Consider the following 27,219-nt stretch of genomic DNA (forward strand, 5'->3'; position numbering starts at 1 on the left):
TTTGTTTCAAATAGAATGTATGCATAACCATGAAGGATATATGAATATGCAACAGTGTATTGTTTTAGGGGTGATTCAATTGTTCACAAGGTACATTCATCTTGGCTTAAGTGCCTGAGAGCATCTGGACCTCAGATATTCTTTCTTTTTTATTGTCTTGTAATTGTCTTAACTATACATTTTTATCAGTCTAATTCTATTCCTATTTTTTCACCATTTTTTTATTATTAAACTTTTAAAATTCTAAAAACCAAGTGATTGGCATTTTTCACAAATTCCTATCAGGAGACAGAGAAACAATTTATCATTTCAATGGCATCATTAGATTAAAAGCTGTCCTCGCAATAAGAACCAACCAGACAGCTCCAGCTCCTGACCTTTCTGCCGACCAAGCCACTGAAATGAGGAACACAACATTTCACCAGGGGATGGGATCAGATTATCTGTTAGCAGGAAAAAAAGCAGTTTGAGGAAAATTAAATGACTCAAACTGCTGCTGGCAAAGAGATGACAAGGGGAAAGTGTTGAAAAAGATAATAAAGGAAATAGGAAAGCAGTCTCTGTATTGGTCCAAGCATGGAAAGGATGGGAATGAGACACGGTTTTCTGGCTCCCCGGCAGACAAGGGGTTAAACGTTGGGTGTCTCTTGGATTGTCCCCGGAAAGGGCCCATCTCTGCACAGAGACACCTTTTTTCATTTGTAAATTAGGTCTTTCTTTCTCTGCCAACAGTGGTTTCTCTAGCCCCGGCTGCAGCCACTGGTCATTTAAAACTTTAAGAATCTCTTTCTACAAGCACAACTGACTTGATGCATATTTTACATAAGCACGAATTATTCCATAACATATATTACAATGGGGCTGCGGAAATCTCCCTGCAGGTCCATGGGGATGCAGAGATCCCCTGCAGGTCCATGGGGATGCAGAGATCCCCGTGCAGGTCCATGGGGTTGCAGAGATCCCCTGCAGGTCCATGGGGATGCAGCGATCCCCTGCAGATCCATGGGGATGCAGAGATCCCCTGCAGGTCCATGGGGATGCAGAGATCCCCTGCAGCCCCTGCAGGAGCCGGGCTGGAGCTCGGCGATGCCTGAGAGGAGCTGTGAGCCCGCGGGCAGAGGGGCCCCGCTGGAGCAGCCTGTCCTGGCAGGACTGAGCCCGTGGCACAGTGACCCACGCTGCAGCACTCGGAGGGGGCTGTGCCCAGGGGATGGACTCCGCTCCGAGAAGTTCCTGGAGAAGTCTCGGCCGGGAGAGAGCGCAGGGTGCAGCAGGGAACGACTCCTGTCCCTGAGCAGAGGGAGAAGCCCCGGGGGATGAGCTGAGCATGGCCCCATTCCCTGTCTCCTGCCCTGCCAGGGGAGGAGGTGCAGCTGGGAGCAGGGAGGCGTGGGGAAAGCTGCATTTAAGGCTCTGCACTGACTTCTCCTTCTCCTGCTCTGAGTCTTTGGAGTTTTCTGACAGAAATCTCTCCCCTGCCCCACCTACCCACAGGGCTTTGGGCAGGTTTCCCTTTTCGGGGGAAATCAAAGCGAAGCACTGATGCGCTAACGAGGGGCAGGAGAAGTGAGGCTCCTGGGCTTCCCGCAGAGGCGGAGGCACGGGAGGCGCAGGGCCGGGAAAGCCGTGGCGGGAGGCGCGGAGAAGTTTGTTTGTGTGGGCAGCTCAATCCCGGCTCGGCCCGGGCCCGTGCCGGGGCTGTTCCTCATCTCCGGCTTTCCCCTCACGCAGCCCGGGGGCGCCGAGAGCGCGGGGCGAGGCGGGGCCGTGCGCAGAGCCCGCCCCGAGCTCGCTGCCATTGGCCGCCGGTGCCGTCAGTCGCGGTTGCGGCGCGCTGATTGGTGGGAGCGGGGCGCGGCGCGGCCCCGGCGGCGGGCTGAGGGCGGCCGTGGCCGCGCAGCGCCGCCATTGGCCGAGCGGCTGTGCGGGCCCGGCAGCGGCGGCAGCGGCCGGAGCGCGGTGAGGCGGCGGCGGCGGAGCTCGGAGGCGGCCCCGGCGCAGGTGGGAGCCGCGCTGGGCTCTGCGGGGGCTCGGGGCTGGCTGCGGGCGGAGGGGGCGGCAGGGGGCTCCGGCGGCTCGCCGGTGCCGTGTCCGGCCCGTGCCGGCCCCGGGCTGAGGGCGCTGCGGGAGCGGCTGCCCGCGGTCTCCTTCCCGCCGGGGCCGGGCAGGAGCCGCTGCCGGAGCAGCGCTGGCTCGGCCCGGCTGCTGTGGGTAGGACAGAGGGGCTGCCCCGCGGCCGGGAGCGGGCGGGGAAATTCCCGTCGCCGGAGGTTTGTGTGCCCGGAGGAGAGCGAGGAGTCCTGTCAAAGTGACTTTATTGCCGAGCAGGGGCAGAGGCCGTGGGGCATTTGCCGTGCGCTCTCTGCCGTGCTTGTAGTCCGCAGCCTCCTTTTTATCCTCATTTTCCCGGCCGCATCTCCCTCTGCCTTTGCCCACCGGCTGAGTTCCTTGGAAGGTTCCGACTTCCCGATGCGCCTGGAGCCTGTCCTCGTTAATGTGCACCCTCCTTTTGTAGAACAGCCGATATTCATGGCTCTGTTAAGTCTTTGTTCTTCTCCTCGAAGTTCGGGAATGTAGCGGGACTTTGAGCAGCTGTCTGGGTCAATTTGGAACATTTATTGGAACTGATGGTTTCTCCCGTTACTTCCTTATCTACAAGTGCCCGGCCCTATCTCCAGGCATATTCACTACTTGACTCTGTTTTGTTCTTCCCGGGTCCTCTTTGGTTTTGGGATTATTCTCGGTGCCCTCATTCCCTGTCCTTTTGTAGCCGTTTGTGGATCAGGAGGCCTGGCTGCCACCTGCATGCCCTGGCTCAGCTGCTGGATGAGCTGCACTGCCAAGGTGTGGAGCATGGTAAAAAGATGAGAGTTGCTGCAGCACAGAAGAGGAGAAGCAGCATTCCTTTAACCCCTGGTCTGCTGGGGAGCCGGGGAACCGTCTTTCATTTCCATCCTTTCCATGTTTGGACCAGTACATAAACTGCTCTCCTATTTCCTTTGTTAGCTTTTTTAGCAGTTTTCTCTTGTCATCTCTTTGCCAATATAAGTTTGAGTCATTTAGTTTTCCACAAACTCCTGTTTTTTCTGCACACAGATAATCTGATCCCATCCCCTGGTGAAATGTTGTGTTCCTCATTTCATGGCTTGGTCGGCAGGAAGGTCAGGAGTTGGAGCTGTCTGGTTGGTTCTTATTGCGAGGACAGCTTTTAATCTAATGATGCCATTGAAATGATAAATTGGTTCTCTGTCTCCTGATATGAATTTGTGAGAAAAGCCAATCACTTGGTTTTTAAAATATTAGAAGTATAATAGCAATAAAATGGTTAAAAAAAAAGGAATACAATTAGACTAATAAAAATTTAGAGTTAGGACAATTGCAAGACAATAAAAACAAAGACTTACAGATGTCTGGATGCTCTCTTGGGCACTTAAACCACAACAAGCATACCTTGTGAATAAAGGAATCACCCCTAAAAAAATAAACTATTGCATATTCATATATCCTTCATGGTTATGCATACATTCTATTTCAAACAAGAAACTCTGTCTGTTGTATGTCAGCTGTTTTTTTTAATCCCCACGGCATCCTCCAGAAATTAACAAGAAATTAACTTCTAGTAAGAAAACCATAAATTCCTCTTGTCTGGACAATTTATGTGTTCCTAGAGTGAATTTAGTTGTTCTCATTCCTTAAAGCTACATTTACCATACTGTTAAAATGTTAATACAGCACAACTAATCAATATAACATAATACATATAGTAACTGTCTGCACAGAGCCATATAACATGCATTTTCCACAAAATAATTTTGGTTCCCAGGGGCTGGTCCATGGTGTTGTAGGATTTGTTCTGGTGCCCCTTCATCTTTTTCCCATGTTTGGGCACTCCCTCAAACTGGGGCTGCATCAATTGATCATTTTTTTTCTTACTCCTGAACTTGTTATAGCAAAATCCCAGTGCTCTGATACACCCTGTACAGCACAGACAGTGACAGCAGATGTTGGAGTGGGCAGAGGGATGATCCCCCCCTTATTTTAGTGAAGTTTTCACAACATTCTCCATTTGCTGTTTCCCTTTGCAGCTTCAGCCATTTCTGTTGCAGAGTCAGAGATCCTCAGCATGGGCTCTGCCTTCAGCTGTGCAGATTCCATCTGTGCAAGCAGGCAGAGCTTGGGGTGAGGGGCAGAGGGAATCAGCCAATTCCTGCCCCAGGCAAGAAGAGCCAGGTACATTGTCCCCACTTTGCCCTGGCAGTGTTAATTTGTATTTCTGAAGCTCCTCCTGGGTGCCTGGAATGCAGCTTCTCTTCCACAGCAGCCTTCAGCAGCCTCACTTGTGCCCCCCCCCACAACCTGCTTCTTTTTTTTTCCCCTTCAAATCATCTATTTATTGTTTATGAGTTAAAGGGTCACTTTTAAATCTCATCTAGTTTTGTAAATTTTGAAAAATTTCAATCATTTTGTTTTTAAAATTTTATAAGTATCATAATAATAAAATGGTTATAAAAATAATAATACAATTAGAGTAATACATTTTGGAGTTAGGACAATTACAAGACAATAAAAAGCAAAGAATTACAGACATCCCAAGAAAAGCATGACTTGTGAACAAAGGAATCACCCTTAAACCAATACACTTGTTGCATCTTCATACATCCTTCATGGTTATGCACACATTCTATTCTAAACAAGAAACTCTGTTGTATGTCAACTGTTCCCTTTAATCCCCTGGTGTCTTCAAGTCTGAGCAAGGCCTGAAGAAATTATTTTCTTCTGATAAGAAGCCATAAATTCCTCTCCTTTGGAAGATTTAGGTGTTCTTGGAAGGGAGCATCTCATTCCTAAAAAGAAAACTCCCCCCACATACATAATCTCTATTTTAACATTATGTTGTAACATAAAACTACACTTAATACGTACAGGAATTAATACAGCATAACTTTCTAACATTACATATATATTATTCATTGTAACATTTGCGAAAAGCCAATCTTAAATATGCATTTTTCACAATCCCACCTCTTAATCATTATAATTCATTTGGTTTGAGCAATATTTCTTATCCTCTTGCATTCTTTGGACTCTGTTGGTAATCAAATAAAACATGGGATTAAACAAAGAAGAAATATCAAAACACTTGTAACACATAAAAGGAAGAATCCTAATTTCTTCCAGCATCCCATTCTCAATACATTACCCCACTTCTTAGTTTTTAACATTATTTTCTCATTTTTGGACTGATACCTGGGTCATAATTTTTTTCTGATATCCTTTTTTTTTTCCAGGATGACATCCTCATTGCCATCTATTTTTAACAATCTGTACACCCCATTCTTTAGCCAATAAATACCATAAAGCCAACATATTTTAACACACTGCAGGTGATGTTTGGCTTTGCAGACTCAATATTAATTCCAATGCCTGAGCAGCTTTGTTTATTATCTTCTCTATAACTGCTTGGAGTCATTTAATATGACTCAGGATATAATTTGGGGTTAATACAGAGCTAGACTGCTGTGCTTGTTTTACCTTTTGTTTACTAATTGTCTCTTTACAGAATCTTGGACTATATTTCTAAGATCAAATGTAAAACAAATCCATCTCTCTCCTTTTGGACATTCCATGCCCCAAGTATTACTACTTTTCCCTAAGTTCTTTGTAATGTGATAATTTTCCCCCTTTTTCCTGCAGGTACTTAATTTGGATGGGTTATAACAGTGGCTGTTGACATGGGGGTGTGTAACAAAAAGGAACTTTGGTTTCTTTTCATGTAACACTTTCTGTAGCATTTGTGACACGATCTTGCTGCTATCTCAGAAAGGAAAAGACAACAAATGAGAGACAGAAACAGGAATGACAGAGGTCTGGCATGGCTTATACCCCCACCTCCCCTGCCTGTGGGGTTGCTGCCCACAGCAGGTACGTGTGATCTTCTCGCTGGTGAGTACAGTGCTCAATCCAGGCTTGCCCTCTGTTTCCCTTGTCACTCCTTTTTTACTCATTTCCAGGCAAATTGTTTTTGACACCTTTTAACTGTGGTTTCCCACCATTCCTCAGGTATCTCTCAGTCCACAGGCACTGATAATTCCCATCTACAAAACAGAGTTATTACTTCAGTTGGTTTGGGTTCTCTCTGTCTAGGGGATTGATTCAGTACTGATACCTCTTGCAACGAGAACATAGATTTTGTGAACTATAACACCAATTATTCCCATAATTTTAATATTCACTTGTAACCCAGCTAGCGTGTCCAGTATTGGGATGAATCACATAAAGTATACAGCATAGCACTGATGGCAATTTCCTTTCTTCCCTGTACAAGTCACTGGCTAAGGCCAGACTATAAGAACTCTTTGACTCAAACACTCCCGATCCTCCTGTTTGAAGTGGCAGTGTTCCTCTGCCAAGGAGGTGTCGGAGGCGGCTCAGGGCTTATTCAGGCAGGGCTTAGAACCAGTGATGCAAGCTTTGCCTTATTTCTCAGTTAGGTGTTATTCTTTGTACCTGCCTTGGATCATGTGGGTCTTCCCAAACCATTACCACCCAGTCCTGGTTGAAAGTCAGTTTGGTATCACCCAGTTTAGATGTGATAGTCCATTCCTCACGTTTCTTCACAAAATCTTTTATTTTGCTGGCATGAATTCACCCTCTTTTCCATGGTTGGGATTGCTGCTTCATTGGTATCTGGAAAGGACTTCTTAATAGCACAGTGTTAAAAGAAAAACAATACTGCATTAACTTTTACCATTAGTTTTCTTCAAAACTTTCTGGGTTTAACTAAAAACTTTTTCTATAGCTGCTTCTTCTTCTTGTATCCAGCTCTGCTAATTGCTGCAGAGGCCAATTCTTCTTCCTGTGAGCTATAATTAGTTAAATAAAAAAAGACTAGCCCAAATTTAACACAAGATGTATCACATCTCTTGGGTTTTTGCTTTTTAGGCAACATCTAACTGTTTTAGTCTTACAGACCCATTCTTCAGAGCAAAACCCTCCTTTCCTTAACAACAAAAATCAGAAGGAAAAAAAAGAAGTCTTGTTTAAAAAAATAAACCATATTGTGTGAGTCAGCGACCTCTGCTTTGATCTTATCTCTATTGGTGGTCTAGCTCTCCCTGTTTTTCACAGCTTTGGTTTTGACTCTGTCCTTCATCACTCCCCTCCCCTTGTTGTCACTCTGTCTAGCAGGAATGGGGGAGAACTCACAGATAGCCACGGTATGGGGACTTTGGGGTGTATTTCGCTCTCCCTCTCTCTCTCGCTTTCTCTTTTCCTTTCTCTCTCTTTTGCTCTCTTTTTCTCTCTTCACATTTCAACATCCACATTCCAATATCAGTCCACTTTCTAACATTAGTCCTACATCCTGGAGAGGTGAGTCTGCCAATCACCTCTCCCTCCTTTTCCAACTTCCTTACAAATTTAATTACTTTTGTTTAATGTATTCTGCAGGCCTGTAATTCACAGCACCCTCCACCAAGGGCTACCAGCTACCCACAGCTGACAGTGCTAAAACTAAAGACTTATTTTGCTGTCACAATTTTCCATTCACAAGCTTGTAAGGGTTGTAGGAACAAGGTAGACCACAACTTACTTCCAAAGTGACCTTGCCTGCACTAAAAAATTTAAGGCAATCCTTGTTCATGCAATATGATTTGCAAAGAAGCCAAGGTTTGATTTGGGAAGGGCATCTGAGGACACAGAGCATGAGTTTTACCAATCTATAATTTGAAGAGGGAATAGACAAAATGTGGATACAGTGGGGGAGACAGCAAGTAAGGAATTTATCTCTGCAATACTCTCTTTTTGACTGCCAGGAAACACTCTCTGAAGAGGTTTCTACGGTACAAACAATAACTGGATGGGAAGAGGCACTCCTGAATTTAAGCTTTGATGTCAAAGTAGGAAACTGCCCCTGAGCACTGCAGTGCTGGAGCACCCTGCCTGCAAACTCACCAGAGGCAAGCCACTGCTGCCACGCTGCAGGGCTGCCTGCAGCACAGAGGGAATCATGGCCAAGCCCTCCCTGCAGGCCTGGGTAATCCACACAAGGAATCACAATTGCTTCATAGCTCTCTAACTCATTCAAGAAATAGGAAACTGTAGTAAACAGAGATCTCCCTCACCATCTTTTTCATATGTGTGTGTCACACACCCACTGTGATGCTGAAAGTAACAAATTAACAATTTACATTAGAAGATACTGAAATTTTTCTTCATCTAGCTTTGTAGGTTCCCTTTTCTATATGTAGCCACCACACATTGTGGGAAAAAATGAACCCTATGTTTTTTACAAGTGTTTTTTATGCACATTTTTAATTGCTGTTCTAGATACACTGCAAATAGTTAGCACTTCCAGAAAAACTAGCAAACAAACAAAACAAAAAAACTAAGAAAGCAAAATACATTTGGGTACTTGAAAAAGGACTGGTTGGAAGGAAAAATGTTTCTCATTGACCTACCAAGCAGCTGGTGTTACCTTTAGTTTAACTTTACACACTGAGAACACTTGATTGAACAGCCTGCATTGACTCAAATTAATAGCAGGTTTTGCCATGTCACAGCTGTAAACTAGTTTTTTCCATCCTAGAGTACAGTAAGTTATGTCTTTCAAGATAAAAATCACAATGCAAATTGGAAGAAATTTAGTACACAATTAATTTACCTCCAAAAGTCAGTTTATGACTTTCCTCTACCAGGATTGCAGTAGCTGCTATAGCTTGAATACACACTGGCCAGCCTTGATTTTCTGGATCCCACATCTTTGATAAATAAGCCACGGGTGTCTTTACTCCTCCCCACTCTTGAAACAAAACCCTATGAGCTACCCCCCTTTCTTCATTTACATACAGATGAAAGGGTTTTGCTAGTGCAGGTATGCTTAAAGTTGATATTGGGGCTAGTTTTAACTTCATTTTTCTTAGTGTTTCATTATCCTTTTTGGTCCATTTTATATCATCTCCCTCTGTAATTTTTTTAATTCAAAAATTTTACTGCCTGTGTATATCCTTCAATCCACAATTTATAATATCCCAATAATCTGAGTAGCTTTCTGATTTCCCCCTTTGAAGGGGGAGGGGGAAGGGATAGAATCCCTGTGTTTCATCCTGGGTTGAGCTTTCAACTACCCTTCCTAATCAAGTGTCCAAGATATTTTACCTCTGATTCTACAAATTGCAGCTTCCCTTTTGATACCTTTAATCCTTTTTCCCCAAGAAAATTCAAAAGCTTTATTGTAGCCTCTCTAACTTCAGCTTCAGCTTCCCCAGAAAGTAAAAGATCATCAATGCATTAGATAACTTGTATTCCAGGGGGAGTGGGGAAAGTTTGTAGTATTGTTTCTAAAGCTTGTCCAAATAAGTTTGAGGATTCTGTAAAGCCCTGTGTTAGTTTTGTCCATCTTAATTGCTGTTTTCTCCCAGTTAGTGGGTCCTTCCATTCAAAAGCAAAGATAACTTGCTCTCCTGGGCTAATGAGCAAGCCCAAAAGGCATCTTTAAGGTCCACTACACTAAACCACTGGTGCTGGGGAGGAACTTTACTGAAAAGAGTGTAAGGATTTGGTACCACTGGATAGCGGGTCTGAGTTCTTTTGTTAACCTCCCTTAAGGCTTGTACCAGTCTATAGCTCCCATCAGGCTTCTTTACTGGGAGTATTGGGGTATTATGGGGAGACATACAAGGTTCTAATGTCCCATCCTTTATTAGTCCTTCTATTACTGGCTTTAAACATTCCCGTCCTTCTAAAGATACAGGATACTGCCGTACACGTATGGGACAATTTTATTTCCTCAATTGTAATCTTTATGGGGTCAATATTTAATCTTCCCCTATTTCCCTCCCCAGCCCAAACTTCCTTGTTAATTCTTCTTCCATCCTCCTGGCCTAGTTTTAAAGGTCTAGCTGTCATCTTCCCATCTTCTGGAACAACCCCTATTCCTAATTTCACTTGTAAATCTTGTCCCAGTAAATTGCTACCTGCCCCTGGGACCAAGAAAACATCCCTCATCCAAAATCTAGTTTCTCCCTCTATTGCCATATTTTTAATAACGGGTACTGTGAAACTCTCTCCTTTTGCTCCTGTTACTATTACGGTATCTTTGCTTACACTATAACCTTTTGGAATATTTAACAGAAAGGTTCATTCTGCCCCTGTGTCTACCACAAATTCCAATTCTTCTTCTTGGGGACCCACTCTTAAAGTTATCTCAACATTCCTCATAGGGACCCCTCCTGCGCCCCCCCCTCGGCCCCATGGCCCCGCGAGGGGAATTTGGGGAGGTGGGAGTGGGGCAGCGCCAAGGCCGGGCCCCCCCGCGCTGTCCTGGCGGGAGCGGCTGCAGTGGGGACCGAGTGCGGGCGGGAGCGGCCGAGAGCCCAGCGCTGCCCCAGCCCGACCTGCCCCAGCTCCATCCCTGCCCCTGCGCTGGGATGCGGTGGGGCTGGGGGGAAGAGGGAGCCGGCAGTGGGTGCTGGGCCTGGGGGCAGGAGGAGAAGGGAAGGAGAAGCAGGCTTGAGGAACAAAATGGTCAAACAATGGACATGGCAGGAGAAGGTGGGATTGTGCAGGAGAAGGAGGAATGGCAGGAGGAAGAGGAATCTGTGGAAGAGGAGAGATACAGGAGGAGGAGGAGCAGAAAGAGGAAGCAGCAGAAGGTTCCACCCCTCCCTGTGTCTGCAGCCTCCCCCCAGCTCCAGGAGCGCTGCTCCCCCCACATGGAGCAGGTGACTGTGGAGGGGGATGCACAATTTTCATGGGGTGAATCTTGGTGTTGCTGAGCTTTCTTGGGCTAAATGTTGGTGCTTTGGTTTTATATGGGAGCTGAATCTTTATCTTTTGGAGGAGATTTTTGCTGACTTGTGATATTTGGGGAGTTTTTGATTTGTGTTTTGAAGTTTGTGGGATTTTTGGGCAGAATCTTGGTGTTTTGGAGGTTCTTACAAACATAAGATTCCCAATGACTTCCTGAGATGAACTTGGGCAAGGAGGAACCTCCAGTCCAAGGTGCTCTCCTCTTGTTTTTCCCTCAAACCAGGATTTGTCATTTCCAGGGCGTGGCTGGATGGAGGAGGAGCAAAAGCCCCGGAGATGCTGCAGGAGGAGGAGCTGCAAACCCAGCCCAGGGCGCTGCAGGGAGGAAAGAGCCCCCCTGAGCCAGGAAGGCAGGCGGAGATCCAGGCGGAGCTCGGAGCTGGTGGAGAAGCCTCATGGCAGGGAGAAGCCCCACAAGTGCTTGGAATGTGGGAAGGGTTTCAGCCGGAGCGCAGGCCTGATCCAGCACCAGAGGATCCACACTGGTGAGAGGCCCTACGAGTGTGGGAAGTGTGGGAAGGGGTTTCAGAGCAGCTCCAATCTCCTCAGACACGAGCGAAGTCACACAGAGGAGAGGCCCTTCCGCTGCCCCGACTGCGGGAAGGGCTTCAAGCACAACTCCCACCTCATCTGGCACCGGCACTTCCACACCGGAGAGAGGCCCTACGAGTGTCCCCAGTGTGGGAAGAGGTTTCACACCAGCTCCGATTTCCTCAGACATGAGCGGAGTCACACAGAGGAGAGGCCCTACCACTGCCCCGACTGCGGGAAGGGCTTCAAGCACAACTCCAGCCTCACTGTGCACCGGCGCATCCACACCGGGGAGAGGCCCTACGAGTGTGGGAAGTGTGGGAAGAACTTCAAAGATATGTCTGGCCTGATGGTGCACCAGGTGCTCCACACTGGGGTACGGCCGTATGAGTGCTTGGAATGTGGGAAGAGCTTTGGGTGGAGCTCTTCCCTGAGAAGACACCAGCGCATCCACACCAGGGAGAGGCCCTACGAGTGTCCCCAGTGTGGGAAGAGGTTTCAGACCAGCTCCCATCTCCTCGTACATGAGCGGATTCACACAGAGGAGAGGCCCTACCGCTGCCCCGACTGCGGGAAGGGCTTTAAGCGAAACTCCCACCTCGCCATGCACCAGCGCATCCACACCGGGCAGAGGCCCTACAAATGTGGGAAGTGTGGGAAGAGCTTCTCCATGTGCTCAACCTTGACCACACACCAACGAAGGCACCACTAAGGGAAGCCCTGTGAGTGCCCCGAGTGAGGGAAGAGAGTGAGGGAAGAACTTGGAGTGAGGGAAGAGAGTGAGGGAAGAGCTTGCTGTGCTGCTGCAGCTCCATCCCCCATGGGAGGATCAGGGCTGGATGATCCCCAGTGACCCCCGTTGGGCAGAGCCCTGCTTATCCGTGGTCCTGGTGATCCCTGTTGGGTGTGGGGAAGGTTTTGGCTTCTTCTCCTTGTGCTGCTGTGATTTGGGTGGGTTCCCATGGATGGGGGGTGGGAGTGGTGAGTGGGGGGTTCTGGTGCACTGGGGGGGGGGGCTCATGGCTCGGGGGGTCCCAGTGCTTTGGGGGGGATCGGTGAAGAGGGGAAGCAGGTAATGGGGGGGTCTCACTAAATTGGGGGAGACCCTGATGATAACAGGGGGTCCTGGGAGATAACGGGGGGGGGGGTGGGAGGGAAAAGACCAAGCCCTAAGGGACTCCCCTGGTGCTGATGAACCCCCCGTGCCCCCCCCAGCGCTTGGGGTCTGCCCCAGTCCCAGCACTGTTTCTGGGGGTCCCACAGCTCTGGGGGGTCAAATGGGAGGGGGTGGAACCTCTGTGATGGGTGGGGGGCACAAAGGGGGGTCTGGGTCCAGTGCTTGGGGGGGTCGGAGCACGAGGGGGGCCTGGTCCCTGTCCCGGTGCATGGGGGTTTTGCTGCCGGGGTTGTCCCGGTGCCTGGGGGGTTCCCAGGGTTCAAGGGGGGTTCGGTCCCTATCCCGGTGCTTGGTGAGGGGGGGGCAGTGCCCGGGGGGCTCCCACTGCTCGGTAATTGGGGGGTGTTGGAATCCAGGACATTCCTCTGGCTGCCAGGATGGCTCGAGACCCTGGCAGGCGGCTCAGAGACCTTGGCACGGTGTCAAGAACAACAGTGGCTTTGGTTTTAGCCCCTGGAGAAAATTGCCAACTTTGTATGAGGAATTACAAGGTACAAGGGTTTGAGTAGCGTGGTAGGTGAATTAACACAGGGTGGAAAAGTAAAATTTTAGGGTTTTACAATATGGGGTTTAAGGGAAGAAGATGGAGGGATTTGGGCGTGTCCTGACTTTCTGCTCCTTCTTCTTGCCCTCCATGTCTTGCTGAGATGATGACACTATTCTATTCACTCTCCAACATAAATTATAGATATTGGCACGTTAATGTAAACACAGTACAGGTAGTTTTTAGTGTAAAAGGTAAACAGCGCCCTGAGGGCAGGGAGGCTGCCACAGACCGAGCTGCCAGACAGAGCTCAGCAGAGCAGACAAAGCGTGTTAGAGACAAGGGAAAATAAACGGCCCTGAGAAGCAAAGCTCCACATCTCGACTCCTTCTCTGCCCGCGTGGGCTGGGAGAAAAGGACTTTTCACAATCTCAGGGTCATCTCGACCACCAGAAAACCGAGGGGGGGTTTCCACTCGTCCCAGTGCCCGGTGAGGGGGGGTCAGGGCTCGAGGGGGTTCGGGGGCACTGAAGGGGGTGCGGGTGCGGTTTTTAGGGGGTCCTGGCACCCCCCTGGGCAGGGTCAGTGCTCAGCAGCGGGGGCTGCCTGGGGACCCCCCCGGCCCCCAAATCCCAGCCGGGTCTCCTGCAGGGCACTGAGGGGAGGCTCGTTCACCCCCCTGCCCCCACCAGCGTCGCCACACGCCTTCCCAAAGTGTCCCCAAGTGCTCCCAAAGTGCCATCAGGATGTCCCCGAGTCTCTGCAGAGGTGACACCGGCCTGATGACAGCCCAGTGGTGATGTTGCTCTGTGCACAGCAGCCTCGGGATGTCCTCCATGGCTCTTTGGCACTGCTCGGCCACCACGCGGCCACCGTGGCCAGGAGAGGGACAGAAGAAGAGGGTGTTGATGTCCCCAAGTGTCCCCAGCAGGTGACGCGTGGCCAGGCGGGCACTGGCCTCCCACAGCTGCTCAGCCTCGGTCACTGGCCACCAAGGCCGCACGGAAATCAGGGGACACCTCCATTGTCCCCTCCAGGGCAGCCTCGATGTCCCCGAGCCGGCGCTGCAGCTCCCAGGGGAACGCGGTGGCTTTGTCACACGCGGCCACCAAGTCCCCCAGCAGCCCCAGGTGCAGCTCCAGCCGCTGTCCCCTCCTGATGGCCGCATCCCTGCAGGCGTCGCGGAGCTTGGTGGCCCCCTTGGCCAGCCGGGCCCAGCTGTCCATGAGCCTGTCCAGGACACACTGCCAGGCACTGGCCAGGGCTCTCACATCGGCCCAGGTGGTCCCTGGGGTGTCCCCGAGGTGGGCCAGGGTCCAGCCCAGGGAGGGGACAGGGCGGTGGCCCAGGGAGGGGACAGGGCGGTGGCACAGGTAGGGGACACGGTAGTGGCGCAGGGCGTCCTGGAGGTGAAAGATCAAGGTCCCCACAGCCACGCGCAGGAACTCTGGGGACACGGCCAGCAGCACGTCCCTGTGCGGCCTGGCCACGGTGGCCATCAGTTCTCTCAGGGTGGCCACCAGCTCACCCAGTGTGGCCACCACGGCCACCATCGCCTCCAGCAGCTGGTGGGGGGACAGCTTGGGAGGGGACAAAGGAGGTGTCAGGGACCTGGTGGCACTTGTGGCCTCCTACAGTGGCCCCTGTGCCCTCCCAGGGTTCCATTGTCCCCTCCCTGGAGGGCTCTGCTGTCCCCTCTGTCCCTTTGCCACCCCCTCATCCCCCACTGTCCCTCCCTGTTCCTTCCTGCCACCTTCAGTCCCCTCCACCCCTCTGCCCCCCCCGTGTCCCCACTGTCCCCTCCTGCCACGCCTCTGTCCCTCTGCCACCCGTGTGCCCCCAGTCCCCTTCCGCCCCCACACTGGGATTGTCGCACCTCGTGGGGCTCCATGGCCGCTGGGGACACTCCGGGGAGGGGACACGGCCGGGTACACTTGGGGACACGCGGGAACATGGCTGGGGAGGGAAAACAGGAAGAGGTGACATCATCGCCCCGGCCCCACCCCACCTTTGGCCGCTTTTGGGGAGTCCTGAGGAGATTTTGGGGAAGTCCTAGGTGAGCTTTAGGGGGTCCCAGGTGAGGGTTTGGAGGGTCCCAGAGGAGAATTCCCAATGATTTGTGGTTTCCCAGCTGCCCAGGTGAGGTCTGGGGGTCCCAGGAGAAGTTTGGGGGTCTCAGGTGAGAGTTTGGGGGGTTCCAGGTGAGGTTTGGGGGTCCCAGGTGAGGTTTGCAGGGTCCTGAGGAGATTTTGGAGGCGTGCAGGTGAGCTTTAGGGTGTCCCAGGTGAGAATTCCCAAAGATTTGGGGGTTCCCAGGTGAAAACAGCTCCGGGGGACCGAGGGGGGAGGGGCTGGGGAGGTTTCGGGGTGTGTCCCATGGGTGGGGGAGGGGCGGTGAGGGAGGGTCTGGGGGAATTTTGGGGGGGTGGGTGGGGGCAGGACGAACCCCCAGACACTGACCACGCCCCTTTGGGCCCCGCCCCGTGTTTTAGCCCCGCCCCTCGCTGCTGGACACGCCCACCGAGCGCCCCGCCCCCTCAGGCCCCGCCCCTCCCCATTCCCAGCTCCGCGTTCTGGCCCCGCCCCTCCTGAGGCCCCGCCCCAATCCGCCTTGGCCCCGCCCCCGAGTAGATAGTTTTATCAATGGAAACCAAGAATCGCCACAAATCGACCCAAAAATTCAAACCCACGGGAGTAGGGGAGCAGGACCACACCTGTGATGTCACGGGGGAGGGGCCAGGTGGGATTTTGGGGGGTTCTAGGTGGGCTTGGGGGGGGTCCAAATGAGTTTGGGGGGTCCCTGTTTTTCCTGGGTGGGTCCAAGTGGGTTTTGGGTGGGTCCAGGTGGTTTTTGGGGGGATCCAGGTGTCCTTGAGGGAGGTTCAGATGTCCCAGGGGTGATCCAGGTGTCCCTGAGGCATTTCCAGGTGGTTTTGGGGGTGTCCCAGGTGTTATTCAGGGGGATCCAGGTGTGCCTGGGGGTTTCTGCTGTGTTCAGGAGGCATCCAGGTGTTCCTGGGAGGGGTCTCAGGTATCCTGGGGGCAGTTCCAGGTGTTCCTCCATAGCTCCAGGTGTTTTCTGGGGGGATCCCGGTGTCCTGGGGTGATCCAGGTGTGTCTGGGCGGGGTCCAGGTGCCCAGGTGTGGGTGGGACCTGGTTATCCAGGTGTGATGTCACCTGGTTATGACATCACCCACCTACCCAGGTGTGACATCACCAGCTCACCTGGCCATGACATCACCTGTCCACACACCCCTCCTGCCCAGCTGTGACATCATCCAGGTGTGTGACCTCCAGGCTCATCTGGGCGTGACATCACCGTCGTGCCCACCTGTCCCCTCCCCTGTCACCTCTCCAGCCCACCAGGTATGATGTCACCAGCTCCACCAGGTGTGATGTCACTGCACCAGGTGTGATGTCACCAACTCCACCAGGTGTGATGTCACCTCACCAGCTGTGATGTTCCCCCCGTCCCCAGGTGTCTCATCCCCCAGATGTGATAATGTCGCGCACATGACATCACCGTGTCCCTGCACAGGTGGCTCTGTGTCCCTGCACCCACCCAGGTGTGACATCACCTGTGCCAAGGTGTGACATCCGTCCCTAGCTGTAACATTACCTGTGCCCAGGTGTCACCCAGGTGTTACTCAGGTGTTACTGAGGTGTGATGTACCTGTGTCCAGGTGTGCCAGGTGTCACTCAGATGTGGCTCAGGTGTCACTCAGGTGTCACTCAGATGTGGCTCAGGTGTTGCTGAGGGGTCACTCAGGTGTCACTCAGGTGTCACTCAGGTGTACCATGTGTCACCCAGGTGTCACTCAGGTGTGCCAGGTGTCACTCAGGTGTCACTCAGGTGTCAGGTGTGCCAGGTGTCGCTCAGGTGTCACCCAGGTGTCACTCAGGTGTGCCATGTGTCACTCAGGTGTCACTCAGGTGTGCCAGGTGTCACTCAGGTGTCACTTAAGTGTGCCAGGTGTCGCTCAGGGGTCACTCAGGTGTCACTCAGGTGTCACTCAGGTGTGCCATGTGTCATCCAGGTGTCACTCAGGTGTGCCAGCTGTCCCCGCACAGGTGTCCCGGTGCCTGACGAAGCCGTCCCTCCACACGAAGGTGCGCTCGCAGGTGCTGCGGGTGCAGGGCCGCAGCCCGGGGTGGGTTCCATGTCTCGGCAGCGCTGTTTCATCCCGAAGCGCTCGCGGCGCTGCGCGCAGGTGAAGGCCGCGGGCCCAGGTGCGGGTTCAGGCGCCGCTCGCGCTGCGCTGCGAGAACGCCTTCCCGCAGTGGCACAAAACACCTCGGCCGAGCTGCACCAGCTCACCTGGGCGGCAGGTGAGGGCTGCGAGGGGCGGGACCCGCCCCCGCCATGCGGGGCGCGCTGCGGGCGGCTCCGGGATTCGCCGTCCGGGCGGGTCTGCGCGAAATTCCCGAATATTTGTGTGCGATTCCGGCGGTTCTGTGCAAAATGCCCAGCTCTTTGTGCGAAATTCTGCCGGTTCTGGTGGAAATTTTCTTTTGTGTATTAGGACTTTCTTTCTGCTGCCATCTGTGGTTTTGCAATCATTCCCCGGCTGCAGCTTGTGGTCTTTTATAACTTTGAGAATATTTTTATACAAGCACAACTTATTACCTGTACACTTTACGTAAGCACGAATAATTCCATAACATATATTACAGTAGGGCTGCAGAAATCCTCCTGCAGATCCATGGGGATGCAGAGATCCCCTGTTGGAATCTGTGGTATTGATGGTTCCAAGATTGTAGGAAGTCTCTGTCAGCCCTGCTGCCAAAGAAGAAGTAATAAATCGTCTGTGCTGGTTTCAAGGTTGTTTATTCTGTTTATCTCTAACATGTTCTGCTGCCCTGCCGCAGCTCTGTCCTGCAAGGCAGCGTGTGGGGCTCTGTCCTCAGTGGGATGTTACAAACATTAAATACCAGAAACTACCTGTGCTATATTTACAATAATGTGCCAATATCTGTCACCTACGTTGAACAGTGTGTCCCCAGCCTAAACCAACAGAAAAATGCCAAAACTACAGTGAAACATGGAGGGCATGAAGAAGAAAAAGGACAAGACACATGCAATTTCTTCCATCTTGTCCCCTTTGGGCCACTTATCGAGAATCCTAAAATTTTACTTTTGCACACGTGCCATACTTTCTTATTACTTATATCAAACAGAGCTTGTAATTCATCCTGTAAGATTGAAAACTCTTTTCCATGGACAGAGATCAGAGACAGTGTCTATGGGGGGTCTGTACAGAGGGGTTCCTGACCCCTGCCAGGGACCCAGGACTTCAGGGCAGCCAAAGCGACGCCCTGGACTGCCACAATCTCCCTGCAGGTCCATGGGGATGCAGAGATCCCCTGCAGGTCCCTGGGGATGCAGAGATCCCCTGCAGGTCCATGGGGGTGCAGAGATCCCCCTGCAGGTCCATGGGGATGCAGAGATCCCCTGCAGCCCCTGCAGGAGCCGGGCTGGAGCTCGGCGATGCCTGAGAGGAGGCTGTGAGCCCGCGGGCAGAGGGGCCCCGCTGGAGCAGCCTGTCCTGGCAGGACTGAGCCCGTGGCACAGTGACCCACGCTGCAGCACTCGGAGGGGGCTGTGCCCAGGGGATGGACTCCGCTCCGAGAAGTTCCTGGAGAAGTCTCGGCCGGGAGAGAGCGCAGGGTGCAGCAGGGAACGACTCCTGTCCCTGAGCAGAGGGAGAAGCCCCGGGGGATGAGCTGAGCATGGCCCCATTCCCTGTCTCCTGCCCTGCCGGGGGAGGAGGTGCAGCTGGGAGCAGGGAGGCGTGGGGAAAGCTGCATTTAAGGCTCTGCACTGACTTCTCCTTCTCCTGCTCCGAGTCTTTGGAGTTTTCTGACAGAAATCTCTCCCCTGCCCCACCCACCCACAGGGCTTCGGGCAGGTTTCCCTTTTCGGGGGAAATCAAAGCGAAGCACTGATGCGCTAACGAGGGGCAGGAGAAGTGAGGCTCCTGGGCTTCCCGCAGAGGCGGAGGCACGGGAGGCGCAGGGCCGGGAAAGCCGTGGCGGGAGGCGCGGAGAAGTTTGTTTGTGTGGGCAGCTCAATCCCGGCTCGGCCCGGGCCCGTGCCGGGGCTGTTCCTCATCTCCGGCTTTCCCCTCACGCAGCCCGGGGGCGCCGAGAGCGCGGGGCGAGGCGGGGCCGTGCGCAGAGCCCGCCCCGAGCTCGCTGCCATTGGCCGCCGGTGCCGTCAGTCGCGGTTGCGGCGCGCTGATTGGTGGGAGCGGGGCGCGGCGCGGCCCCGGCGGCGGGCTGAGGGCGGCCGTGGCCGCGCAGCGCCGCCATTGGCCGAGCGGCTGTGCGGGCCCGGCAGCGGCGGCAGCGGCCGGAGCGCGGTGAGGCGGCCCCGGCGCAGGTGGGAGCCGCGCTGGGCTCTGCGGGGGCTCGGGGCTGGCTGCGGGCGGAGGGGGCGGCAGGGGGCTCTGGCGGCTCGCCGGTGCCGTGTCCGGCCCGTGCCGGCCCCGGGCTGAGGGCGCTGCGGGAGCGGCTGCCCGCGGTCTCCTTCCCGCCGGGGCCGGGCAGGAGCCGCTGCCGGAGCAGCGCTGGCTCGGCCCGGCTGCTGTGGGTAGGACAGAGGGGCTGCCCCGCGGCCGGGAGCGGGCGGGGAAATTCCCGTCGCCGGAGGTTTGTGTGCCCGGCGGAGAGCGAGGAGTCCTGTCAAAGTGACTTTATTGCCGAGCAGGGGCAGAGGCCGTGGGGCATTTGCCGTGCGCTCTCTGCCGTGCTTGTAGCCCGCAGCCTCCTTTTTATCCTCATTTTTCCGGCCGCATCTCCCTCTGCCTTTGCCCACCGGCTGAGTTCCTTGGAAGGTTCCGACTTCCCGATGCGCCTGGAGCCTGTCCTCGTTAATGTGCACCCTCCTTTTGTGTAACAGCCGATATTCATGGCTCTGTTAAGTCTTTGTTCTTCTCCTCGAAGTTCGGGAATGTGGCGGGACTATGAGCAGCTGTCTGGGTCAATTTGTAACATTTATTGGAACTGATGGTTTCTCCCCTTATCTACAAGTGCCTGGCCCTATTTCTAGGCAGATTCACTCCTTGACTCTGTTTTGTTCTTCCCGGGTCCTCTTTGGTTTTGGGATTATTCTCGGTGCCCTCATTCCCTGTCCTTTTGTAGCCGTTTGTGGATCAGGAGGCCTGGCTGCCACCTGCATGCCCTGGCTCAGCTGCTGGATGAGCTGCACTGCCAAGGTGTGGAGCATGGTAAAAAGATGAGAGTTGCTGCAGCACAGAAGAGGAGAAGCAGCATTCGTTTAACCCCTGGTCTGGTGGGGAGCCGGGGAACCGTCTTTCATTTCCATCCTTTCCATGTTTGGAGCAATACATAAACTGCTCTCCTATTTCCTTTGTTATCTTTTTTAGCAGTTTTCTCTTGTCATCTCTTTGCCTACATCAGTTTGAGTAAGTTAGTTTTCCACAAACTTCTGTTTTTTTCTGCCAACAGATAATCTGATCCCATCCCCTGGTGAAATGTTTTGTTCCTCATTTTAGTGGCTTGGTCGGCAGGAAGGTCAGGAGCTGGAGCTGTCTGGTTGTTTCTTATTCCGAGGACAGATTGTAAGCTAATTATGGCATTGAAATGCTAAATGGGTTCTCTGTCTCCTGATAGGAATTTGTGAGAAACGCCAATCACTTGGTTTTTAAAATGTTAGAAGTTTAATACTAGTAAAATGGTTATAAAAGTAGGAATACAATTAAACTAATAAAAATTTAGAGTTAGGACAATTGCAAGACAATAAAAACAAAGACTTACATATGTCTGGATGGTCTCTTGGGCACTTAAGCCACAACAAGCATATCTTGTGAATAAAGGAATCACCCCTAAAAAAATACACTGTTGCATATTCATATATCCTTCATGGTTATGCATACATTCTATTTCAACAAGAAACTCTGTCTTTTGTATGTCAACTGTTTTTTTTAATCCCCACGGCATCCTCCAGTCTGAGCATGGCCTGAAGAAATTAGATTCTTCTAGTAAGAAGACCATAAATTCCTCTTGTCTGGAGAATTTAAGTGTTCCTAGAGCGAATTTAGGTGTTCTCATTTCGTAAACCCTTGCATGCATATTTTCTCTTTTAACTACTAAAGCTTCATTTTATCTACAAAGCTACATTTACCATACTGTTAAAATGTTAATACAGCACAGCTAATCAATATAACATAATACATATAGTAACTATCTGCACAGAGCCATATAACATGTATTTTTCACAAAATCATTTTGGTTCTCAGGTGTGACTGCTGCAAAGTTCTCATGGCCCTGAAGAGTAGATGGTGTGCAGAAAGCAGGATATTGAAACTGCTTGGTATGTAGAAGTAGATAGAGAAGAACAAAGGAGTACTAAGCTGTTCTAACTGCAAGGCCAGCTGGACAGGCATGTATCGATCATAAAGATACTTTTAAGATAATAGTACAAGTCACATAGCAACCAATCATGAGCTTGGCTTTTGCAATATGTACGAGCTAATTAACGAACATATATAAACTGTGTAATCTGTCACAATAAACTGAGACTTGATGATCATGATATCATGAGTCTTGTCTCCCGCGGCATTCCCTCTAACAACTGGCTCCCGAAAGCAGGGACCTGATCCGAGCCTAAGGCGAGAGAGGTGCTGCGTTGGGGTTCGGGTCCTGCAGCTGGAAGGACGGCGAAAGAGCCGAAACGCTCTTCTCCGCGCCCTGAGTGACCGCAGCAGCGGGCTCAGCCGATACGTGCTGCCGAAGCCTGAAGGAGCCAGCAACGGTACCGACGTAATCATGGAAAGGCAAGCAGCATATGATTTATTTAGTGCTTCTCTTAGAAAAAGGTAGATTAGGGGGATTGACTTAGATAAGGATCTCCCCTCGCTATTGCATCATGCTGAGTCTTACGGCTTTTTCGTTAACCCCCATAGTGTTCATAAACTTTCAGAATGGAGAAGATATAGGGATAAGTTGTGGGAATTAGTGTTAGATGAGGATAAACCGGGCAAGAAAATGAGTAAACTTTGGAGAGTGGTTGATAACGAATTGTTAATGTGTCAGGCAGAAAAGAGGGCGGTGGAAGTGATACGGACAGCTCTGGAGAAAAATAAGGAATGTAAATCCTCGCTTCTCTCCAGTGAGCCAAACCCTCCGGTTCTCACAAATTTTCCCGTTCCCATCTCTGCTCCTGAAATGCCTGTACCTCCCATAGACACTAGTAGCATTGAGGTGCTGGAAATTGAGATCCAAATTGCTTTATGGCAACGGGACTGGGATCCCAAATTCACTTTTTGTGAACAGGAATCAGGTAGAACAGAGTAAAAGTCTCCAGACTCCAAATTGGGCCGTTTCCAACGGAGGAAAAATACTTTTCGCATTGTTGTTTGTTTGTGAGAGTCCGCTGGAGCAGTGAAGACCTCGGCGTTCACGAGGAACCCAAACGGCGGGTGTGGACGTGGCCGGGGCCGGGAGCTGGAGCGGGAGTGCTGCCTTGCCGAAGAAAAGTGAGCGCAGCAACCTGCGGAGGTTGGAGGTTGGCAGAACTAAGGCAGCGGGCTGCGGCGGTGAGCACCGGCCAGCCGCCCGGGCGGAGCGCAGAAGCGGCAGCGCGGAGCGGCGGGCGCGGGGCCAGACAGAGCGGGGATGGCCAGCACCGAGCCGGAGGCGAGCCCGGTGCGGAGCGGACATCAGCCGAGAGACGGAAGGCTCCTTGTTGCCGAGCAGCAGCGCAAGGGGGGAGAGGGGCGTTCCTGGGGCTCAGCCGCGCTGGAGCCGGAGCAGGCGGGGCGCGGCCGTGGCGGGGGTGTCTCTTCTCCCATCCACAAGGTGACACAACAAGGACGGGAGCGAGGCGGCGCCGCCCCTCATCTCCCCGCAGCGCCCAGCAATGGCGGCGGAGATGGCGGCACAGTCCTGGTTGCCATGGCAGCGACAACGCCGAGAGCAGCAGCGCCACCGATGGTGGGATCACAACACTACAGCAAAAATTTCAACAGCATCTTTCCAATTTCTTACAAGAGTCAGAGACGTAATGAAAAAGTACAGCAGGACCGAGTGTTTTCCAAGATACCAAGAAGGATGAACATTATGTGAATCAATGTTATTTCAAATATGATATAGATAAAAATCACTGTATAAAGATAGAAATGTTAGTAATGATTTAATTACCAAAAATGTCTCTGAGAACAAAGAGTTGAGAAAATGTCATCTGATAGAATTTTAGTATTGAGTTTGTAATCTCTGTCTTTGAGTTTTTATAGATAATAATATACAATCAATTAGATAATCAAAAGCATAACATTAAGTTTATCATAAATATAGTTTGTCTTTAGAATTAAGTTTGTTCCTTTCATATTAAACAGAACAATCAAAAACATGAGAAATATGAAGTGGGGTGCACTTCTGTAATACTAACCTTATTTTTCACCCCACGAGTTACTTCAGTGCAAGCTCTCACACAATTAAAAATCCTAGCCTACTGGACAGAAAAATAAATTAGTATTCCATCTAAAATATTAAGTGAGCTTGCCACAAATATAGGTAGTATCTGTCATGCAGTTCTGCAAAACAGAGCAGCTGCCACTAATTTACTTCTTCTAGCCCAAGGTCATAGTTGTAAAAAATTTGAAGGAATGTGCTGCATGAACTTATCTGATCACTCTACATCTATCCATAAGCAAATACGAAAATTGACTGAGCTAACTCAACAATTAAAGGTGGAGGACGGATTGGGTCTAGAATGCTGGCTGAAGGGATTGGGGATCGGACCATGGTTAAGAGACATTATCAAATACAGCATAATAGTTCTAAGCATAATTATAATACTTTTGCTTGTTTTGCCCTGTGTGTTTACTTGCTTAGAAGGCCTGATACAACAGCTTTTGCAGAAAATGCTGAATGCACATCTTCTTATACAAAAAGAAAACGGGGGAGATGAAGAGAGCTTGGCAGAAGAATGGTTGTACAGCAGGGGACATGATACTGTAAAATTAATCCAAGTAGGGAGGGCTACGTGACTGCTGCAAAGTTCGCATGACCCTGAAGAGCAGATGGTGTGCAGAAAGCAGGATATTGAAACTGCTTGGTATGTAGAAATAGATAGAGAAGAACAAAGAAGTGCTAAGCTGTTCTAACTGCAAGGCCAGCTGGACAGGCAAGTAGCAATCACAAGCAGAGTTTTAAGATAATAGTACAAGTCACATAGCAACCAATCATGAGCTCAACTTTTGCAATATGTATGAGCTAATTAACAAACATATATAAACTATGTAATCTGTCACAATAAACTGAGACTTGATGATCATGATATCATGAGTCTTGTCTCCCGTGGCACCCTCCAACATCTGCTGGCATGAAGAGTTTTGTCATTAATATCTTGTCCCCAAGGTGCTGGGCGAATGGCTTCCCAGTCAGGGTCCTGGAGCAGAAGTGGCTTTTCAGAGCCCAGCCAGAAATGAGCCCTGAGGCAGCAGCTCTGCAGCGCTGGCCACCAGGCCAGGTGCCAAGGGAGGCTTCTGGCCATGCCCTGCAAGCAGCTGCTGCTGCCAAGGTGCCTTTGGTGCCTCGGGCTGTCCCTGGCACAGCTCCCAGCATGGCACTCTGCCCTTGTGCCCGAGGCCTTCCCTGTGCTGGGGCTGGCCTGGGGCTGTTCCTGCAGCGGGACCTGCCCTGCTCCTGGCACAGGAAAGGCAGTTCCTGCTGGAGCAGGAGGCTCTGCCTGCAATGGGCTCAAACCACTCCAGCAAGGCCCTGCTGACTTCAAAATTGCTTCCTAGAGCAGAATATCCTATAATTGTTATAGATTCTGGACTGTGGAGTAAATAACTCTGGTTAAGAGCTTATTGTCTAATCATGATCAGATTGTATTTATATAAATATATCTGGTATTCCATCATTAATCCTGTAGGAAAAATTGCATTGACAAATTGTTCAATTCTACCTGTCCAATAGTTTATACATAAACCTTTGACAAATTCTGGGGCCGGGATTGGATCCAGTCACTCCCAGTCTCCTCTCTTAAAAGGAATTTTAGAAGTCTGGGGGCCCTGCAGGGGTTTTAGAACCCATGGTGGCTGCTGTGTGTCTCCATCTCATGACTCAGCAGGAGTTTCTCCAATAATGAAATAAAGCTTTTGCCTGAAGATCCCACTCTGCCCATGACAGGAACCCCTGTGAGTACCTGTGACATCCTGGCTCTTTGGCAGCCTGGGGATGTCACTGTGGAGCCCCCGTGAGTGCCTGTGACAGATCGGTGCCTTTGCAGGCCAAGGTGCCCTGGGATGTCACCATGGAATGGCTGTGACTGCCTCTGACCACACGGCTCTTTGCCATCCCCAGAAATGGTTGGGATGGCTCCATGGAGCCCCTGTCTTTGTGTGTGACATTCCAGCTCTTGAACAGCCTGGAGACTCTTGGAAAGTCCCCATGGAACACCTCTGAGGGCCTGTGACAAATCTCATCCTTAGAAGGCAACCATCACCAGGAAACCCTGTTGCTATGGTCAGTTTCCATGGCAACCATCCCCAACCCCTGTTGCTATGGTCAGTTTCCATGGCAACCATCCCCAGCCCCTGTTGCTATGGTCAGTCCCTGGGCAGCTTCATGGAGACCAACTGCTGGCCCTGCACAGGACACCCCAACACTGCCAGCCTGGGCCTGGCAGCGCTGTCCAAACACTGCTGGAGCTCAGAGAGCCCTGGAGCTGTGACCCTTCCCTGGGGAGCCTGGGCAGTGCCCCAGCAGCCTCTGGGCAAAAACCTTTTCCTGAGATCCAACCTAAGCCTGCCCCGACTCAGTTGCAGCCGCTCCCTCCACTCCTGTCCCTGGGCACCAGAGTGAAGAGGTTCCCTCAGCCCCAGCCAGGGACCCGCTCCCAAGGCTGCTGCCATGGCCACCAGGGCTGGCACAAGCTGGGATGCTCCATTTCCAGGGGCCGGGGTTCAGGAATGGGATTCCCCAATTTCCTGCTCTCGCTAAAACCCGGCTGGTGCTCGTTGCCCTCCCACCTTCCATTGAAGGAAAAAAGGTAAAGATCCCTAGCTGGGATAAGAACAATTTACTGGGAACAGCAATGAGATAAGGAACAAACAGAAACAGAAAAAAAATTGACAACAGAAGGGATAAGAAAAACTACTTACAGGGAAAGCTACATCACCATCAATTGTATCTTCCTGGCCACATGTTTCCTCCTGCATGGAAAGGACACCCGTCTCCTCAGGGAAAGAGAGAGAGAGTCCCTTTCCTGCCCCTGGCAATGACCTGAGGTGGGAGTGAATGCAGTGACAGGGCCATGGCCAGACCCTCATGCCCTTCAATCCCATATCAGGCCATTGGTAGGGGCAGGAAAAGGGACAGGTGTCTTCCCAGCATGGATCACAGGGAACATGGATCACCAAGGCTCTTCCCAATGTGGGTTTTTTAATGGGGGATGAAGCTGGAGCAGTGCACAAAGCTCTTCCTGCAGCTGGGGAACTTTCAGGATTTCCCTTACCGGTGCCTCCGTTGGTGTTTGGTCAAGCCAGAGCTCCAGGTGAAGCTTTTCCCACACTGGGGACACTCGTAGGGCCTCTCCCCAGTGTGGATGCGTTGGTGGCTGACAAGATTGGACTTTTGCTTGAAGCCCTTGCCACAGTCAGGGCAGAGGAAATGCCTCTCCTCGGAGTGAATCCGCTCATGCTGGAGGAGATCTGAGCTGCTGTTAAACATCTTCCCACAAGTGGGGCACATGTAGAGCCTCTCCCGGTGTGGATGCGCTGGTGTGTGATGAGGGTGGAGTTGCGCTTGAAGCCCTTCCTGCAGTCAGGGCAGCGGAAGGGCCTCTCATCCACGTGAATCCACTGGTGTCTGAGGAGACCAGAGCTGCTGTGAAACCTCTTCTGACACTCAGGACACTCGTAGGGCCTCTCCCCAGTGTGGATGCGTTGGTGAATGATGAGGTCGGAGCTCCGTCTGAAGCCCTTCCCACATTCCCCACACTCGTAGGGCCATTCCCCGGTGTGGATGTGTTGGTGGCTGACAAGGTGAGAGTTGGAGCTGAATCCCTTTCCACACTCCCCACACTCGTAGGCCCATTCCCCAGTGTGGATCATCAGGTGGCGTTTCAGACTCTTGCTCTCCCTGAAGCTCTTCCCACACTCCAAGCACTTGTAGGGCTTCTGCCCATCAGGAAGCTTCTCAGGGACCACCAGCTCCAAGCTCTGGCTGAAGCTCTGCCCACCTTCC

The 27,219-nt window shown here is 51.6% G+C and overlaps 2 protein-coding genes across 2 annotated transcripts in view; one reads left to right on the top strand and one right to left on the bottom strand.

Moving 5' to 3' along the window:
* The window catches only part of LOC144247630 (uncharacterized), a 140,547-nt gene that overhangs the window by 15,651 nt on the left and 97,677 nt on the right, over positions 1 to 27,219 (bottom strand). Inside the window, 3 exon segments of the mRNA XM_077788938.1 lie at positions 25,865 to 25,867; positions 26,489 to 26,735; positions 26,738 to 27,085. Coding sequence (XP_077645064.1) covers positions 25,865 to 25,867; positions 26,489 to 26,735; positions 26,738 to 27,085 — 598 coding nt within the window.
* On the top strand, positions 1,919 to 12,052 carry LOC144247634 (uncharacterized). Its single transcript, XM_077788950.1, has 2 exons — positions 1,919 to 2,001; positions 11,049 to 12,052. Exon 2 carries the CDS (start codon positions 11,060 to 11,062, stop codon positions 12,050 to 12,052), a length of 993 nt encoding a protein of 330 aa, XP_077645076.1. The 5' UTR covers positions 1,919 to 2,001; positions 11,049 to 11,059.

Source organism: Lonchura striata, chromosome 29, assembly GCF_046129695.1.
Source record: "Lonchura striata isolate bLonStr1 chromosome 29, bLonStr1.mat, whole genome shotgun sequence".
Classification (NCBI taxonomy): domain Eukaryota; kingdom Metazoa; phylum Chordata; class Aves; order Passeriformes; family Estrildidae; genus Lonchura; species Lonchura striata.